This window comes from Zosterops lateralis (genome assembly GCF_965231275.1).
Source record: "Zosterops lateralis genome assembly, chromosome: W".
Classification (NCBI taxonomy): Eukaryota; Metazoa; Chordata; class Aves; order Passeriformes; family Zosteropidae; genus Zosterops; species Zosterops lateralis.
In genome coordinates, this window is record NC_139801.1 from 16,058,301 (window position 1) to 16,078,996 (window position 20,696).

Below are 20,696 nucleotides of genomic sequence, written 5' to 3' on the forward strand. Positions count from 1 at the left end.
CATCTTGGGGGTTATTAGAGGATGCTGCAGCTGAGGTAATAGTTCTAAAATAGAAGAAAGTGCTGGAAAGGAAGATGGAAATAGAGGTAGGGGGAAGGAGTGGCAGACAAGATGTGGGACTGGAAGCAGGTTGTACAAATTTGAGCTTTTGATTTGACTTACTAATCACAAGTATTAGTTTTCAATTTTTTTTCTCTTAACTTACAGTGCTGTTATGTTCATTACAAATCAACAGACTCAGTAATAATTATGTTACCAATGTGGAGTTACTAAAGATGTGAATGAGGGCAATGTTTATGTATGGAAAGCCATATAGCCTGCAGTGGGCTTGCAAGGGATTTCAGATAAGCATATACAGAGAGAGGAAGGGCAGGATGTAAATCCCTGTCGTTATTCCTTATTGTTCAGTCTTATTTCTTCTTTAATCTTAAAAAAAATTATTAGCACATACTGGCTACATGGAGAATTATTATCTTACATCTGCAGTTACATTGAAAATGAGGTAATTGGGCAACTACCTGGGGAAACAAAACCAATTTTGCATATTAAAAATATTTTCTAAAGACATCACTCAAATATAAACTCTGCAGAATTTTGAGTATTTACTAGATATTTGCTCTTCAAACCAGTGCTGGGAAATGATCGACATCAACATTTTCAACTAAAAATAATTACACTATTTGTTTCCAAAATATACTTGCCCCCATACCTTCTATGAAAGCACTCTTGCACCTCTTGTCCTGAATTGTTGCAGATGCCAGAAGAATTGCAGTAGCCTGAATGAAAGATGCTTCTACGTGCACCATTGTATAATCCTATATCAAAGCTAGTTGTTTCTGTGGAGGTAAAATTTAGTGTTGTTGGCTGAAATAAAAAAAAAAAAAAGAGAGAGAGTAAAGGGCAAATCATTAATGGTTCATAATGTTTAAGTGTGATTGTATTTTACATAATTCAGCATTGGGTTTTCTACATCCTAATTTTTATAGAAGTAATGTACAACTGAAGGATAAAGAGAAGGGACAGGTAGGACAAAACAACCAGTCCTTATTCAAAAGGGAATAAACTTGAATAGCATGATTGATATTTTCTTACAGGCATGCTGAGTGTTCAGTCTCTTAGCCTTTTTTGTAATGTACAACTCCATGGGAGATCCTGAACCTCAAATCACAACAGTTCCTATAAATAAATTATGTTGGAGGTGGTCACTTCTCAAAGTAAGTAATAAAAAATGGTATTCTGGTAATTTAATGATACTTCTACTTTAATAGTTTCATAAATTTAACAGAAAAACTTCATTTGTTATTATCTTGGTTGTGAGCAGCCTTAAATAACTTTGAAACTGAAGAACAACATGAAAAAAAATTATAGTGGGGGAAGAAGGGAATTGTGTAGTTTAAAAGTTACAAGGAAGTTGTTCTTTTAGGACTGCTGCAAAAGTCAGAAGGAACATTTTAGGAAACTTTCAGGTCATTCTAGAATGTGAATGTAATCCAGAAGGAAAGGATTATTACATAAGTTTGGGATAGACCAAAAAAATTATTTTTGGGCTAATATCTATGGCTGATTATTAAAAAAAATAAAATAAATTAGTGTGACAGAAAGTGAGGAATTGGAGAGAAATAGCTGAAGAGTTACCAAAAATATGTAGCATACATTTTATTGGCTTTGTAAATTTTTAAAACTAGACTTGTTACTAAGGGAAACAGGAAAGAGTCAAAGATAGTCATCTAGGTTGAATTGCTATGGCAAGGATCCTTGAAAATACATAGCATAATTTCATTGCAAACCAGAGAATTCTTAAATTGTGATGCTTTGCAAGGTTTGGGGGAAAGGTTGGGAAGGATATATGGAGTTGCAATAATACCAAGGTGGATTTTGGACTAAAAGGAAATTGCACTTGTGGCAAGATCAGACTTCAAATCCCATCAATAGGAGGAAGACATTAATAAACTAGATTTAGTGCAGAGAAGAGCAGTGAAATAACTGAAACTGGAAAGATTGTGTTGGAAAGGTAGTGTTAATAAATGATAGTAATAAAGTTAGCAGCTTTAGTAAACTAATAAAAGTGTGATGGGTTGTGTTCAGTATTTAAAAAGAATAAACTCACAGAACCATGGTCATAAGTAGGAACAACAGATAAATGTTTAAACTGAATATCAGTAAAATGTCCCAAGTATTATTCTAAGTAGGTTCAGTCTCCCAAAGGTGGTGGAGAAGCAATGGATCCCTTACCCTCTCACCACCAGGCGGGAGGAGGGCCCCTTAGTGATGGAGAGGAGTAGAAACAGGGTTCTGCTCGGGGTGGCAAGCAAATCCCCTTCTGACCTACCCCACCTTCCCAGGTGCCCTTATACAATAGGTGCAAGGCCCTGGAATATGAGGACCGGGTAAATGAGGACCAGGAAAAGGAAAATGGGGATCAAGGTGGTTCTGGGATGGAGGGGTCACCTAGGGCAAGGCAGCCTACCTCCCCATCATGACCTCCTCAATTAAGCAAAAAAGAAAGGTAGTAGTCATTGGTGACTCCCTTTTGAGAGGAATGTAGGGCCTGATATGCTGACCAGACCCAACTCAGGAATATGTGCTGTGCCCCTGAGGCCTGGGTAAGGGACATCACCAAAAAACTTACCAGCTCACTATTACCCGCTACTGGTTTTCCAGGTGGGTACCAATGAAGTCCCAACAAGAAGTGTGCAGATGATCAAGAGGGATGTCAGAGCCTTGGGATGACTAGTTGAGGGATCTGGAGCGCAAGTAGTATTCTCTTCTGTCCTGTCAGTTGCAGGCAATGATGGAGCAAGAAACAGGAAAATCACGTAGATGAACACGTGGCTTTGAGACTGGTGTTATCAGCAGAATTTTGGGGGTTTTGATCATGGATCAGTTTATACAACACCGAGCCTGCTGGCCACTGATGGGTTCCACCTGTCTCAAAGGGGAAAAAGGCTCTTAGCTCAGGAGTCGGCAGGGCTCGTTGAGAGAGCTTTAAAGTAGATTGGACGGGAGATGGACAGGACAGGGCCAGGCTTGACAGATAAAGTGTGGGAAGGGGAGAACTATAGTGCCCACCCAAGTAGCAAAAGGAGACTTAAGAGGGGATGCCTTGAGCAAGCACAAGCAACCAAAGATGTAACCACAAGACAAGACTTAGGGCATTCCCTTGCACTCCCACTGGGATATTGACCCACTCAAATACCTCTATAAAGTGCCTGTACTGCAACACATGCAGTATGAGAAACAAACAGGAGGAACTACAGATCTGTGTGCAGTCACAAGGTTTTCATTGTGATTGGCATAGCTCACATGACTGCAATGTTTTCATGAAGGGCCACGCTTTGTTTAGGAGACACAGACCAGGAAGGTGTGGTGGTAGAGTTGCCGTCTATGTGAGGCTACATCTGGAATTTATGGAGCTCTGTCTTGGGGTAGACGATGAGTGAGTTGAGAGCTTATAGGTTAAGATAAAAGGCAGGCTAGTAAGGGTGATACTGTTGTGTGTGCGTGCTACAGGCTGCCTGAGCAGGAGGAAGTGTATGAGGCCTTCTACAGGCAGCTTGAAGCAGCCTCAAAGTCACAGGCCTTGGTTCTTGTGGGGAACTTTAACTACCCTGACTTTTGCTGGAGAAGCAACACAGTGAAGCACAGTCCAGGAGGATCTTGGAAAGCATTAATGATAACTTCTTATCACAGTGGAGGATCCCACAAGGAATGGTGGGCTGTTTGACCTTATACTGACAAACAGGGAAGGCCTTGTTGGAGATGTGAAGGTTGGGGGCAGCCTTGGCTGCAGTGACCATGAGATTGTGGAGTTCAGTATCGGGCAAGGAGGAAGAGGGCAGCACGTATGATCGCAACCATGGACTTCAGGAGAGCTGACTTAGGCTTCCTCAAGGATCTTCTTGGAAGAATCCCATGGGAATGGGCCCTGCAGGGAAGAGGAGTCCAAGAATGCTGGTCAATATTCAAGCACCACTTCTTCCAGGCTCAAGAACAATGCATCATGATCAGCAAGAAGTCAGGCAAAGGGGGCAAGAGACCTGCGTGGACGAATAAAGAACTCCTGTCAGTACTCAAGCATAAGCAGGAAACACACAGGAGATGGAAGCAGGGTCAGGTTACTTGGAATGAATATAGAGATGTTGTCAGAGTAAGTAGAAATGAGATGAGGAAGGCCATGGCCTATCTGGAATTAAATCTGGCCAAGGATGTTAAGGACAACAATAAGGGCTCCTTCAAATACAACAATAGCAAAAGGAAAATTAAAGATAATGTGGGCCCGTTACTAAATCCAAGGGGCACCCCGGTGACGGAGGACACAGAGAAGGCAGAGTTACTGAAAGCTGCCTTTGTATCGGTCTGCACTGACAAGACCAGCCCTCAGGGATCTCTGACCCAGGAGAGCAGGATAAATGAACAGTGAGAGGAAGGCATTCATTTGGTCAAGGAGGATTGGGTCAGAAAACACCTTGGCAAACTTGACATCCACAAGTCCATGGGCCCTGATGGGATGCATCCAAGAGTGCTGAGAGAGCTGGTGGACACCATAGCAAGGCCACTCACAATCAACTTTGAAAGGTAGTGGAGGTCAGGAGAGGTGCCTGAGGACTGGAAGAAAGCAAATGTCACCCCAATCTTCAAAAAGAGCAAGAAGGAGGACCCAGGGAGCTACCGGCCAGTCAGCCTTACATCAATCCCTGGAAATGTGATGGAGCCCTCATTCTGGAGGCCATCTCTACCCATATGGAGGACAAGAAGGTGATCAGGAGCAGTCAGCATGGATTCACTAAATGGAAGTGTGATGGTTTTAGTCATGCTTGACCAGCCTGATTGCCCTCTATGATAAAACAACTACGATGATGGATCAGGTTTTTGCATCTGTAGGATTGTTTCCTGTAGTTTTCCTGTTGCTGGATGCTGTGGGCTGTCCTTCAATGTTTGCCAAATAAACTCTGTGACAAATTATGGGACAAAGCATTTTGCAGCTACAGTGGAAGCTATTGATTCTTCTGCTGCCATTATAGTCATGTTTTTTAAAAAATTGCTCTCTCAGGGGAAGGTATTGGGCTTATTTTGCCCCAAGGAGAGAGTTAATATTTTGGAAAGAAGCCTCCAGAAGCATAGTTTAGGTCTTGAATTTGAGTATTTTGACAGTAGGATTATGGATGGTAGAGGAGGTGCTGTGGTCATGTTTTGTTCAAGCTCTGTATTAATTTGTGCATGAAACTGGGAGATCCCATGGGAGGGTTGAGTAATCTCTAACTGTCATAGGAGGAAGTTCTTCAAATGTTTGCAGTTAATCACTGGGTAGAGACATGCGTTCATGTAAATTATGTCTGGTACCAAAGTGGATAAGAAATACCTGAAATCAGAAATTAAATAGGAAAATAAACAAACCCACCTTCCAAAATTTTAAATCTACAAAACAGTTTTCTTGAGTTTCCCATGTTTCCAACCACTATCTCCTTGCTTTATGTTCCACAAATAATGAAAACAGGACTGCTTATAAAGCAGAATGGTTGAAATATGATATTGTGCTTTTAGCTTGTAACTGTTTTCTTTCCTTCCTCTAATTCTTATAGGTGCATGGAAAAACTCAATAGAAGAATGGACTGCAGAAGATTGGAATGAAGATGTAAGTGTACCTTGTTAGGTAGACCAATTGATTATTTACCCTTCTCAGAGTTTCTGTGTTGTCTTCAAAGACTAAATGTTCAAAATAATACTTTGTATGCATGCAGTGACATTTCTTGTGGTTTTTTGCCGCAATTCTTGTCTTTAAAATATATTTATATAAGCTTTTTTAGAATAAAATTGAATCAAGAAATATTAATTTATTTTTTCTTGGTGGACAATACATAGATAATAAAATTTTAAGTTTTATCCCAATTTTTTTTTTTTTTTAATGAATTATAGTTCTCCACTGGTCAGTGCTGGTGGGTGTTTACTGCAAAATTCCCCCTATTATGTAAGGATTTAAAGGCATATTATCAGAAGACTTTTATGTAATTAGGTGCTGAAGTTTGCTATCAACTTTAGACTCCTCATTTGATGCTTTTTGTTTTAAATCTGCCTAATTGTTCCACTTAGTCCACTTCATGTTCATAATCTTAAAAAAGGAGCTAGTAATATGCTGAAGATGGCACTTAATTGCTTCATTCCTGTTGTTTCATCATGATATGTTGTGTAAAGTACTTAGAAGAATTTGGGTTCTCATTCTTTAACAGGCAGGAGATGTCTTCATGTCTGCAATATATTTGGCATTTGTGATCATCGTCCATGAAATTCACATTTATGATTTTAATTTTTCAGCTATTGTATTAAAGCTTAAGTAGTTCAGAAAACAAACTAGATAGCAAGAAAGATGGAAAGGAAAACGTAACTTTTAAAAAGTCTTTCATCTTTTATATGAACATCCATTATTTCAAGTTTATTTTCAGAAGAGTAAGAGATTGTCTTGGAAGTCATCCCTTTTGCCTCCTCTAGGGTGGCATGTCAGTGCTATCCCCAAAAATGTGTGAATGTCTCATATAACAGATATGAAAGCTCCATCCTTACCTAATGAAAGGGACATGTCTTTTGAGAAAATGAAAAGAAGTTCTAAAATTCATAGGTTTTCTGTATCGGTTACTGTCAGCAAAAGCTGGCAGCTTCTTTAAACCTGTCCTCTATTTCTGCAGTAAATGCTAGAAGTAAACTAAGGGCTAAGGATATTGAAATTTTATGACCTTGGTCTTACCCCTGTTTGCTGGTACAATGCAGCATTTGTAATACAGGAGGGGTGTTGAGCAATGCTGGTTAGGTAATTAACTATCAAACCCAAGTACTTTGTGTATGAATCTTGAAGGAACAGCAAATGAAATCTCTAGCCTATTGTTAATATTTATTAATTTTGGTGTGCTGGAAAAATCCCTGTAACCTAGAAGAAAGTTATCCATGTGCTGATGTTCAGAAAGAGTGAATGAAATAGTGAGCTTCAGGCAAATTAGCTCAAAACATCCCTGGGGAAAAAATAAAGTAAAATTGATTCATTTGATTAAAAAAAAAAAAAAAAAAAAAAAAAAAAAAAAGCATAAGAATGCACCTTGTACCATTCAGTATAATTGTATGAAAATAGGTCCACTTCAAATAAACCTGATATTGGTCTTTAAGTAAATTTCAAATTAACTGCAAAGATAGAGTATGTCCTTGTAAGAGATTTGATCCACATCTTTTGTTCGAAATATAATTACATGCTATCATGAAACATATTAAGTGGATTGAAATCTGCCATGAAAATTTTAGCCAATAAATCTTTTGCAGGAGGGCATTTCTAGGAGGGCTATAAAGTAATCCAGTCCCAGGCCAGATGCCATCTAGTGTCTTTATCAATGATTTGGAAGTAATAGGATCACTGCTGAATAAAATTTGTGAGAAATAAAAAAAAAAAAATATTTGAATGGCCATTAAAAGTAAGCCAGTCTTACAGAAATCTGAAGCTCTGCAAGACTTGACATGTTCTCAAATGAAAAATAATGTAGCCAAGTGCCCATTTGTTTTATAGGAATAAAGGCACACCTCCAGAACAAAGGGCTGGTGTCTGGAAAGCAGCAACTGAAATATTTTCAGCATTGTAGTGGATGATGAAAAAAGAACAGCTCAGCATGATCTCCTAATGAGCTGTTGCTGTGGCAAAAAAACCCTATTGTAGCCTTTTTGCCTGTAGGTAGTCTTCCCTGTCTCTTAATCATTGATTTATATTTCAGTATGTGGACTCTCCTGAACTTGATTCTGAAATACTGTATCCAATTATTCATTGCTTTTAGAAAACAAAAATTGTGGGAAATAGCAGAAAATATTTACTAATAGTATTGGTGTTTGAGAGTGAGATTTTTAGTTTACTGGATCTGAAAAGGTTACTTTATTAGCATATAATGGGTTCTTGGTTTAGTCTAGCAGAAAAAGGCATAATGTGAACCTGTGGCTGGAAAATGGAGCCATGCATTTAAATGTATTATAAACAATTCTAGCAGCATGAGTAATGATTGAAACAACCAAGGAAGCTGATGTATTTGCTGTCTGCAGGTAAAGACCAGGTGTTTTTTTGAAGAATATTTTTGTTTAAATGTGATGTTCCCTAGTCAAGTACAAGTTAGGTGCAGGTGAGTGAAATTTCATGTTGTTTGACCTGAGAACAATTTGATTCCTGTGATTTAATTACTAGACAGGACTGGTAATTATCTTTAGTAGTGAGTATTGAGCTAGTATGTTGTCAGTGTGCTATTAAATAGGGGAAACTCCTTGCAGTGAAAATTGGAGGTTGTATGGACAATGAAGGACCAGACAAATATTGAGGTACTGTAGATGGCTCTGGGTTTTCCTTTTTAAAATTGTGATTATATTCTTCTGGCTAAATAAAATTATGTTTAACTACAGAACCTATCAGAAGGGAAGAAATAGAATACATACAAATTGCTGGAAAGTGGATGAAAGCAAACATTTTCTGTATAATATTGGTATTTTTTGTTTTTATTTGAAACAATGGCAACACTTAAAAAAATAGTGAGAGTGTTTCCTTTACCAGGAAGCAGCACAAGAACTTGTTTTAATTTCTTTAACTTCAGTACATCATATCAAAACACTAATAAGGTTTTGTTATTTCTGATTTGTTGCTGTTGAGTTTTTATGAGTATGCCAGAGTATATTTTCTTGTGGTTGTCACTTATCAACTGTCCATAGAACTTGGTGGCTTAGTTGTTTAATATATTGTATGTTTGGTGATTGGAGAATGATTTTTATCAGAGAAACAGGAGCTGAAAAGCACAGACATTTCACTGCAGATGGAGGAAATACCCTTGTGAGGCTGCTGCTTGCAAATGGTTCACAACTGTTCATTCAGTTCTGGGAAAATGCCAGAGCCTCAGTGAAAGATTTGTGAGTATAGCGTACAGTGAGCGTAAATAACTTTGTTAGGAGCTGATATTACTTCTAAGAAATACTAAGTACATCTGTGTAATAAAGCTTTTCAGCTGCTGCTATACAAAGAATGTGTTTGGACAAATGCTGTAATCCCAGCAGATTTTTGAATTAGGTGTTTGGAGCTTGTGGCAGTGAGTTTGCTGCAGGGTGTAGTGTAAACTTCAATGTAGCCAAGCTGGTAGCTGGAGATGTCTATTTTGCATGCTGGTTCACTTGAAGAGAACATTTCCTCTCTCACATCAAGCATGCTTTTGCATTGTCACAAACATCCTCAGGTGCCTCGATTTGCTTAGTTTTCAGGATTCATCAGTGTTTTGGCCGTGGTTAATCTTATCCTGGGCATTGTGAGCATAAGAAACTTGACATTACAAAGAATTTCCTATTTAACCAAGAGATTGCAAACAATAAGCTGCTGCTTGTGCCATTAGCTGACCTCCTTGTGCCATATAATGCAGGAGTCTCATAACACCACAGAAAGTACTGTACATGTTGTTCTAAAATAACACGTATGGTGGGGAAAGAGCTGAGCAATAGAGAAACAGCCTTTTAAATTAGAAATATGCTTGAGCTGAATCTTCTTTGTTTTGATCAGTACATAGAGTTGCAGGCTGGCAGCATTATGCTCAGGACAGAGTTGTGTTCCAGAAAGATGGTATTAAAATATGTTGTATTAGCAGGAAGGGAAGGAAATGAAGGGAGGAATTGTGGTGGTGCTAATTTTTTCATGACCCAGTGTAGTGCTAGCGGAGAGCACTTGAAACATTTGAACTTTGCCTCTGAGTAGTAAGTGATTTGCTCCCAGTCAGACCTTCTGCATCCTGCTTAAATCAAATGTTTCATAGAAGAATCCCAGATAACCATATACAGGGACATACATGCTTTCAGTAGAGCTGCCTGTGTAATGGCAGATGATATTGCCTCATGTCTGTGATGTCCTTTAAACTGGGCTGCTAGCAATTAAAAATGCATAATTTTTGGAAGAGCTACATTCAAATGTCACATTCTAAAGGGATTCTTTTTGCATGTTTAAATAGGTCAGTTATTCTTTAGTCTAAATACAGACCTACACCAAAGTAGTTAAGGGTGATTTTGTACAAATTTTCATTTAAAATATAACCATTATACAGCCTTGTTAAACCAAACCTGTACTGGCTGAAGACTTATTCTGGTTTGCAAGTGTTCCTGTCAAAAGAAATTAATTAGCCATAGGAAGTTGTAGTTGTTTAACTACTATTTTTCTAAAAAGAAAAGCTATTTAAAAAAATCCCAAACAGGAAACAATCAACCCCCCTACAAACCAAAATCACCCCCGTTCCCCCCCAAAATGCCAACCAACCAGCTCCCCCTCCCCAGCTACCTGTGTAAATATCTATCTTTATTGTAACAGCATGGTGGAAGCAGTACAGTTTTCTGCTGTGGATGGTTTGACTTGTTATACTAGTATAAGCAATTACACAGTTCTCCCTTTATTGTTTTCAAACTCATGCTTGCAGAGCAATCTGTTTAAGATGGTTTTGCCACCCCTAGCAGAAGTGCCAAGAAGGAACCATGAATGCTAATTCGCTGTACATACCTGAGTGCAAACCTGCCTCCACTGATGATGCAAGCTGAAATGTAAAACAGAGATACATTAAATGAGTGAGAACGGTGCAATGTGTTAGACTTCTGCAACGAGATTTATCAGAGCTGCTTTATGGACTTCTAAATTATGTCTGCACACTGATGATATACCAGCTGTCACATTAATTACTTTCTACTGGTATAGTTTTTAGCCAAACTATTTCCAAAACTGATGTAGTTACATTAGTATACCATTCAGTGTTCAGTAATTCAAATTTCCTAACACTTTAATTAAATTGGTACTTCATTCTGTGGAGGAGACTTTGCTGAAGTTCGACTACATGTTTTTGTCTTTTTAAGCAGAGCTGAAGCATAACTGGTTGTAATGATAGTTTGACTTTATTTTTATGTTAAAAGTGCATGACTGTGTTGGTTTAGCACAGATAGTGAAGAGCAATTGTTGATTTCCTTTGAAATTGACAACCACAATAGCCAATTGGGTATAGGTATACACCTCTGGGTCACAGCCTTAAAAGCTAGAAGGAAGCTTGGGATCTCTCTCTTCCTTCCACCCTCACAGGAGGTAAAGCAGTCCCGGCTCTCTCCTTTGGGGGGGGGGGGGGGGGGGCCGGGACGGCCCGGCCTGCCTGGGCCCGTGCTTTCACGGGAGGTCCGTTTGGCCCGGTGACTCCCAGGTCGGGGGAGGGGATTATGTGCCCCCAGCACGAATCGGTTTTTTAGCAGCTGTAAAACTCTGCCGCTCCCCCTATGGGGGGGCTGGCCCGAGGCCTGCCCGTGGGCCTGGGCCCTTTCCCCCAGCAGGGGGAGGGGAGCCTACAGCCGCTCCAAGCTGGGCCCACTCTGAATGAGACCAAGGGGTGGGGGCAAGGAGCCTTCCATCAGCCGAGCTGCTCTGAGATCTGCCGGCCTGATTTTTTCCTCCATTCCCGCAGCTTTTGAAAATCCTGGCTGCCGCCCAGGCAGAGATCACATGACCACCGCAGGCCTGGGCAAGCTTTAACTCTTTCCTGCCAGCAGATGGAACTTCCAGAGCACTGGCTCTTCCCAGAGTGAGAACAGACAAAGTGACTGAACATAGAGAAGACTTAGCATAACAGTCAGATGGAGAGAGTGAAAAAGGGATTAATTAAAGGATGAAGGAGATGCCTGGTGACTGGACTTTCTTGTTTGAGCTATGGAAATGACTCTATAGGTAGATTGTCCTTTAAATCATGGAAAAATATGCATTTGGGGAGATGATTTCTAGATTTTTGAGCAAAGATGTTTGTGATGGACTGAGTAATAGTGCATTAGAATCTGTGATTCTTGTGATCCCATGAGATGCCTGAACAGAGAGAGAGATGAGAAGCTCCTGCACCAGTGAAAGAAGTGAGAAGACATCTCTGTTCCTTAAAATGAAGAATCCTTTGCCTTTGAAATTGCTTATCTTTAAAAGGTGACACCCTAGATGCCTGAGTTCCATGACCCATGAGCAGCTTGGGAAACTGCTAATGGGAGGAGACCACATGGAGGCAGGTTTCCCCGGGCGGCTGTTTCTGTGAGAGTTCCGACCCACAAGAGAACTGTTCTAGGTTGTCAGTGGGGGAAATTCCATGGTAAACTAAGAAACTCCTCTCCTAAAGAACTGATGAAAGACTATATTTAAATGGTGAAACTGACTGAAAATCACAAGTTTTCTCTCTGTGTTGTTTGTAGAAAAGTGAACACTTGTGGGAGGAAGAGAAAGGTTTTGAAAGTTTCTTTGTTTTCTCTTTTTTTCTCTTTTCCCTTACTGTGTGTTAATAAACTGTGTACCTTAAGTTAGAGCTTGTTTTACCCTTTTCACCACAATGACCAAGATGAAATTTCTTAAGATGTCACTGTACTGAAGTGTGAGCATGTGTATGATTAAAATAACTCTCCCTCCTACACACTTTTTTCAGCTTTCTGAAACAAAAGTCTTCACTGCTTCCTCTGTTCCAGCTGAGAATCATGTGACTCCTAGGCAAAGGTAAGATCTTACATAATTTCCCTATACCTTAAAAACTTTCTGCTTGTTGAAGCAATGCTAGCTTGCACATATAAAATGTTGACAAAAACACAGGGCAGCCTTGGTCAGAGATTGGTCAAGCTAGTTTCAAAATTGTGAAAGTCTTGCTTTTGTGTGTTCCTATGTTACCTATTATTGACTACAGAAGTGGAGCCAAACTTAGCAAATCCATGAACATAATACTGACTTCTGCAAAAGACTGCTTACTGGCAGGAACAAAAGTAGCTGGTAAGAAAATTGTGCTGCTGTTGTTGAAAAGGAAGTTCTGGCTTTGCTGTCCAGAAAATGAAAACCCTACCCCTGTAGATGTAGAAAGTGTTCAGAATGTAGTGCTTTGACAAATATGTTGACAGAAAAGCTTGTGTTGCCTACCAGGAAAATCACCTTCTTGGCATCACCATTACTTGCCTTAACTGATGAAATAGAGTTCAGATAGAGAATAGAAAATATGGCAGTTGCTGCCTTTGCTTGTCTTTGTCTTCACCAAATGCCTGGCCAATTATGTGGAATCAGCTGCCTGCATTAGCCTCAGAGAGCAGGTTAAGATTGTATGATGAAGACTTCTGTAGTTGGATAGCATGAAAACTGAAAACTAGATGGACTAATGGTCCCAAACATCCTGATACAGCTGTACTGCTATACTTCAGACTGCAGCAAAATTTTCATTATAACATGGGTGTGACCTGGAGGAGGCATGGTGTCAGTTGGCTTACAGTTTATATTCTATTCCTTTCCTTCTTAAAGGTGATATAGCAGGAGGGTTGGACTAGATGATCTCTACAAGTCCCTTTCAACCCTAACTATTCTATGATATGCTCGCATGTTCATTTTTTTTAATGCAAATATTCTTCCAGTGGATGTCTCTCAATTTATGTTAGAAAATATTCTAGTTCATCAGCTGAAATTCTGGTGTATTGTTTTGTGGTTTGTGGGGGTTTATTTGGTTATTTGTTTGGTTTTTTACTTGCCATAAGAAAGGCTTGGACATTAAAAAATCTATGCTAATCAAAGTGCTGGAAGCAGCTCTTCAGCCCAAGCCTGTGCTATATTTAGGATAAACTTAAGTCAGAATTTTTTTAGTAGATTTATTTTATTGCCTGAATGCTTTGCTTTTCCTTGGATAAACCTGTGTTAAACATGTGTAGGTGTTAGTAGGCCATGTTAAATGTAAGAAAAATCCCATTTCTCATCCTGCTCAGGTATGTATGATAAAGTAATTTTGGATATGTGCCTACTATCTGAGAAACATAGCTTTTATTTCCGCTGCTCTTGTGACTTCCATACGATCACATACTCAATTGCTGCATGTGACTTCATTCTTTACTGTCTGTATACCTACCCCATACAGAGGTAGGACTTTGATCCCTTGCTCTTTGCGACATACAGAGAATGTGGATTATCAATATATAGAGAGTTGGTAGGTGGGATCAGCTTAAACACAATGTATCTTTTATGACTTGTCTCCAGTTACTTGGTTATATTATTCATATAGGTTATTTATGTGATACATGATGATATACATTTGATAATGTTTTAAAGGAGAACAAAGACAATTTATATTCTAGCTGTAGTGGCAAGTTTCAGCTAGCAGAATTTTATTTTCTGGCAAAAACGTCTATTCTACCTCTTTTGTACAGCAGGCAAGCAATATTTGAAAAGACTGATCATTAATAATTCTGTTGCTGGTATGGCAGCTTTAGTATTAGTGCTTTCTTCAGTTTCAGCACAGTCTAATCATCGTGTTTATTCCAGCCAAATGTTGCTTTGTCTTATAGCACTGATTTGGTAACACTGCTTCAAAAGCCCGAAAAGCCTGTGACCCTTACCCAGGAGACAGAAGGCAACTCATTTGAGGCTCCCCAGCAACAGACCTTTGACCAAGCCCTAGTCTTCACAAATTCTCAGCACAGCACCCAGATGGCATCAGGAACTGGCAGCTCCAGTGCTGTAAACTCTTATTCTCCTCAAAGTCTGGTAAAAATATCTTATGCTTTCTAAATATTCCTAATGAGTAAATATTTCAGGTTAAATAACTTTTCCAGTACTGGCCATTTAATGAGATGGTTCAGTATTTATAAAATTCAGGTTGCAAATGTTGAAGGAATTCTTAATTTCATTCCTTCCATTCACACACACAAAATAAAATTTACCTTTTTTCTGGTTTTGCTAAGTAGTTGTTTCTCAGTTCACATTAAGTACTTGTTTTAATTTTTGATTAGAGACCAGATGCATTTACTGCATGCTGATTTAGGATGAAATCACTTGTTTACAGTGAAGAGTTCTATGCCATAAAACTTTGACGTGTTTTTTGGAAACACATATCTGACTGCTTTTTGTGGAAACCTGATTATTTCTGAGTCAATTGTGAGGGCTTGAAATTGGGCACTTAAACTGATTTTCACAGAATAAATGCAACTATTAGTAAATGCATGCTATTTTAAGATGCATGGATTAAAGTAAATCAGTATTGTCATAGTCAGTGATGAAGTTATATCAGTGATAACCAGAGAGGATCTGGTCATATGCTCCAACTGCTGATTTTTTTATTGGTCATAAACTAAAACACAAGAAGTGACACCTCAACATGAAGAAGAACTTTACATTGAGAGTGGCAAAGCACTACAACAGCTTCCCAGGGAGAGTGTAGAGTCTCCCTCTCTGAAGATGTTCTAAACCTACCTGGATGTGCTTCTGTCACCTGCTCTGGGTGACCCTGCCTTGGCAGGAAGTTGGACTGGATGTACTCCAGAGGTCCCTTCCAAACTTAAAAATTCTGTGATTTATTAGTAATCTAGGACTGAAGAGGTTTTGGTTGCTCCCAAATAGCAGCTGTAGGCATTGACCCTATGGTTATGGTTATGTTCAAATTATTTATTGAAAACTCAACTCCACACTTTCCCCTTTTTTTTTTTTTTTTTTTTTTTTTTTTTTTTTTTTTTTTTTTTTTGTCTCTTGGTAGTCTGCAGTTCTTTGTTCTGGCTTTGGAGAACGTGGGTCTCCTAAACTGACAAACTCTACTGGATCCCAAATCTTGGACCCATTGAAATCTCCAGGTTTGGGTCAGTTTACCTCTCAACAAAACAATAATAGTTCTACTACCACTACCACATCATCCTGGGATCGAAAACCACCCATTACCCAGGCCTCAGTCCTTAGTCAGTTTGGTAAGTGCTTTGACCTAGTTTTCTCTCTCTGTTAGCCTATAAGATGTCTTAATACCAATAGCAATTTAAAATGGCCTTAAATTAAAAGCTTTTTTTAAAAAAAACATAATCCTAATAATATAATCAGTTACAGCATTGTGCTACACTTAGTTGCTGGTAATAGACATAAGTATATCACAAACTAAGTTTTGAGAGGCTTAAGTCTATCTATAAATGTCATTGAATCTTTAGAGATTGTTGAGCCTTCATGTAATGGGATCTTTGATTTAATGTGCTTGAATATTTCAGTGGAATTTTGATGTGACTTTGTGTCATGGTTTAACCTCAGCCAGCAACCAAGCCCTGTGCAGCTGCTCACTCCTTCTCCCACCAGTGGGGCTGGTGAGACAATTGGAAGGGTAAAAGTGAGAAAACTCATGGGCTGAAATAAAGACAGTTTAATAGGGAAAGCAAAAGCCACACACACAAGCAAAGCAAACTAAGGAATTCATTCACCCCTCCCCATGGGCAGGCAGGTGTTCAGCCATTTCCAGGAAATCAGGGCTCCATCATGTGTAATGGTGACTTGTGAAGACAAATGCCATCACTCCAAACGTTCTCCCCTTTCTCCTTCTTCTCCCATCTTATATACTGGGCATGATGTCTCATGGTCTGGAATATCCCTTGGGTCAGTTGGGATCATCTGTCCTAGCTGTGTCTCCTCCCAACCTCCCACACACCCCCAGCCCCCTCCCCAGCATGGCCATTCAAGGAGCAGAAAAGGCCTTGACTCTGTGTAAGTTCAGCAATAACAAAAACATCTCTATATTATCAACCCTGTGTTCAGCACAAATCCAAAGCACAGCCCCATACCAGCTACTGGGAAGAAAATTAACTCTACCCCAACCAAAATCAGGACACTGTTTCTCAACAAATCCTGGAAAATACCTATTTTCAGTGTGCCTATGCTGCTTCTAGGTTGTACTATATTTTGTCTTTTTCCCCAATTTTTCCTCTTCTCATCATTGCATGAATTTTGAATGAGTACTATATAATTTCTTCATAATGTGCATCACAACTCTGCATTCTTTCCCTAGTGTGAAGTCTATGTGTGCTGACGATGCAGGTTACCCATTTTTTCTATTCATAATTGTATGGATTTTTCATTTAATTGAGTAAAATTAGTAGAAACAGTGAAAATGACACAAACTTGGTTTTACAGTGTAGATCCTAGCAGTATTCTCACTGTGAAGAGTGATAGCTCTTGTATCTCTCTGCTGTGTGAGTGTATGTTTCCAGATAGATAAGCAGCCAATTTGGTAGCAGTTATAATCTTTGACATGCAGAAATTCTGAAAAAATGTTTATGTACATTTTAAGTTGCTTTCTAATACACTTTAACTGGATTAAAAAACCTTCACACTGCAAATGCTGTGGATCTCTTACAGTTGTTGACCAGTGCTCTGAGATACTTTTGGTGTCTGAAAATATGAAAGGGGAAGTCTTGGGAAAAAAACCTGTCAGCATCCAGTCTCTCTTGACTTTCAGCCATATTTAGATGGTAGATGACTTCCTATTTCTGTTGAAAATCTTCGTTTGTAGGGGCAGGGGAACCCTAACTCATAATACCACTAAGTTGCAAATCTAGACCCCTCGAAAGTAAACACATTTTATCAGCACAGTTAATTGCCGTAAAACTTAGTGTTTGACTAAAATCATCCATAAAAGTTTTTGAGGCCTAATGTGTGATAAAGTTACGTCACTGTATGAATAGGTTTGCTTTTATATTTTTTAAGAAGGCCAAGGCAAGCAACTCTGGTGCAGGTGCATTTTCCAGCAGAGCAGGGGATCTATGGGAAGTGGTTGGTGATGGTGTCCTGAGCTGGGGAAACCCCAGGAGAGGACCAAGACCCATCAGGAGCCAGCAGCTTGCATGAGAGTGACTGACAAGGCATGGGCAGGGCCAGGAGTAATGGTGGCCACCCCCTGTGGCACTTAAGCCAGGTAGTATTTAGGCAGGTTGTGTAGGAAGCCCTGCCAGCTCAATCAGGGAGCAATGGTATCCACCTGGCAGACTGCCACAGCCGACCTCTCTAAGCTCTGCACACATCATAACTGAAACAGCTGCCTAGACAGAGCTCTGGTGGGAACATGCTGCCACCCAGGTGTCAGGCTGCAGGGTGTGCCCTGCTCTTATACCAGTATTCATGAGCACACCTGTGGGAGGTGTGCTCAAGTAGAGGAATTCCTCTGCTTAGTGACAGAACTCTGGGAAGTGAGTAGGTTGAGGAGGATCAGGGAGTGCAAGAGAGATACTATTGGAACCAAACCCTACCTTTCCTGGGAATGGCCCACCAGTCAGACAAGGCACATGACAGGGAAGATCCCCTGTCTTCTTTCTGCTTGGCTTAACATGGTGACCTAAAGGATAGAGGGTAATGGTGACAAGTTCCTACCCAATGCAGCAGGCACATCTCATCTGTTACTACCCCACCTCCTCAGGTGCCCTGGCATAATAGGTATGAGGCTCTGCAAGTGGAGCTGAACAATAATGAGGATGGTGGTTCATCTGGCATGGAGGTGTCACCACGGTTAAGTCAGCCTATGCCCTGAGTCAAAACTGCTTCCATAAAGAAAAAGGGACAGGTCATTGTCATAGGAGACTCCCTTCTGAAGGGAACAGGAGTCTTCACATGCACACCAGACCCACTTCTTTAAGAAGTCTGCTGCCTCCCTGGGGCCCAGGTAAAAGATGTGAAGAGGAAGCTTTCTATGCTGGTACAATACTCAGATTATTGATTTTTCAGGTAGGCAGTGATGAAGTTGCAACAAGAAGTCTGAGGGCAATCAAGAGAAACTTCAGGGTCTTGGGGTGACTGGTTAAGGGATCAGGAGCACAAGAAGTGTTCTCTGTCCTTCTAGTTGCAGGGAATGATGAGGGAAGAAACAGGAAGATCCAGCAGATCAATACATGGCTCTGAGCCTGATGTCAGCAGCAGAATTTTGTTTTGTTGCGATCATGGGTCAGTTTACACAAACCAGGCCTGCTGGCAACAGATGGGGTCCACCTGTCTTAAAAAGGGAAAAGGATCTTTACACAGGAGTTATCAGGGCTCGTTGGGAGAGCTTTAAACTAAATTTGAAGGGGGAAGTGGATAAACCCATGCTCGTAGAGAGAAGCCTTTGAGCAGCACACCAGTGTTTGAGGGACAATGTGCCAGTGAGGTACTTAAGTCTGCCATCTCAGTGGAGGTAGGGGATGTGTTGCCTTTTTCCCAACCTGGAAATGAACCTCGAGATAATTTTAGTAAGGAGATAATATAAAAGGGGATCTTTATTTGAAGGCCCTCGGAGGCAGTTATGGAAAGATGTCCACAAAAGCTCAACCCCCAGGGGTGAGTACATTTTTATAGGTTTTAGGAAATTAGCATAATTAATAAAAAGCACCAATTAGGAGGACAAGTGGTGATACAATTCCCCCCCAGGTCAAGCCCCTTCTCTGGAGCGCCCCCTTCAGAACTAGTTGTACTTTGTCCATGAGAATGTATCTCGAAGAGTTGTTCTTGGCCTTGGTTCCCAGGAAGAACCAAGATAACACAGAGCCTTGTACCTCCTGGGGCTTGAAGCTCTGGAATTTGTTTTGTCTTTCTGCTTAAGGAAAGGCCATGGAAAAGTACTGGGAAAACTAGTCATTAATACAATAGACTACAGAGCTACAAATACATGTGAAGAATATAGAGAACATATAAAAGAAAAAAAGGCAAAACCTAAACAGCATAATTCTCCCCTATTTTTTAGAGACTAACAAGATTCCATCTTGTTTAGTCTCTATTCCATATTTAACCATACCACTGGTTTATACAGTCAGTCATCCCACTGGATGTTATATAGATGCCAACTACAACTACAGCTACTATGAATACTTTTTTATCCAGGCTCAGTTTGGTAACCATAATGTGAATGTATTGAATATACTCAAGGTTCAGTGAGCTCCTTTGAGAGCTACCTGGTGTGTTAATAAGTTTGCTTTCAAATTTCAACCAAATCCTTAGCAATTCTTTCACTCTGATCTGCGTAAAAACAATAACCAGAGTTAATGTTTTTGTGGTTAGTAGGGAATTAAGAGCCATTCTGTTTTGTCAATAGCCTTAATATGATTAAATATTATATTTGGAATCACAGCCCTATGGACACAGGCCTGATCTTTATCTAGGAGCAAAACCTCCCAGGCCAAATTTTCATATCCAATACCACCCTGACAAGTTGTTCTTATGAAGAGTTTTTGGATACATTTTGGACTAGAACTATATGCAAATTTTTAGGGCCAAATTTGAATCATGGTTACCAACTGTGCAAATAAGAGGCACAAAAGAACACTTTAAATCACATCATCTTAATTTGTATGTCTCTGTTTTCCGGTTGTCTCAGGAACAGAGGACGTCTTAACTCTGGAGCAGTGAATTCAGGGTTCTCTGCCAGCACCTCTGGTTTCAGTGAGGGTAGTCAGGACTTGGAAGGGTCCTTTTCACTTAGTTTGCAAGGTAACTGTCTCTTCATTTAACATTGACTCAGTCTCCAGGCTTGAAGAGATGAGCAGGTGTGTCTAGATAACATGACAAATCTCTGGAGCTTCTGCAAAGTGGAACTTAAAAGTTGCTAAATACCTCTGCAAGTCAATTTTCCCCTCATGAATTTTTCCCGTAATATGCACAACTTGATATGGCCTGCCATGCAATATTTCATAAGGATTCATGTTGTCTCTACCTTGATTGCATGCAGATTCTCAGCAAGGCTATAGGCAAGACTTGAACCCATGTCATGGATGTTTCTGACAAATTTTACTAATCTGTGTTCTGAGAGTTCCATTCACACATTCAGCTTTACTACTCATCTGGGGTATATAGGGAACTTACAGATCCCAAACAATTCCCAACATTTGGCTAATTTCCCCGATCACTGGGGGACCAACCCCAAAGGAACCCCAAACCT

The 20,696-nt window shown here is 40.0% G+C and overlaps 1 protein-coding gene across 1 annotated transcript in view; it reads left to right on the forward strand.

The window, feature by feature from the left end:
- The window catches only part of LOC310922046 (ubiquitin-associated protein 2-like), a 208,823-nt gene that overhangs the window by 76,806 nt on the left and 111,321 nt on the right, over window positions 1-20,696 (forward strand). Inside the window, 4 exon segments of the mRNA XM_083882345.1 lie at window positions 5,580-5,632; window positions 12,459-12,526; window positions 14,341-14,539; window positions 15,525-15,729. Of these exon segments, the coding sequence (XP_083738471.1) occupies window positions 5,580-5,632; window positions 12,459-12,526; window positions 14,341-14,539; window positions 15,525-15,729 (525 nt within the window).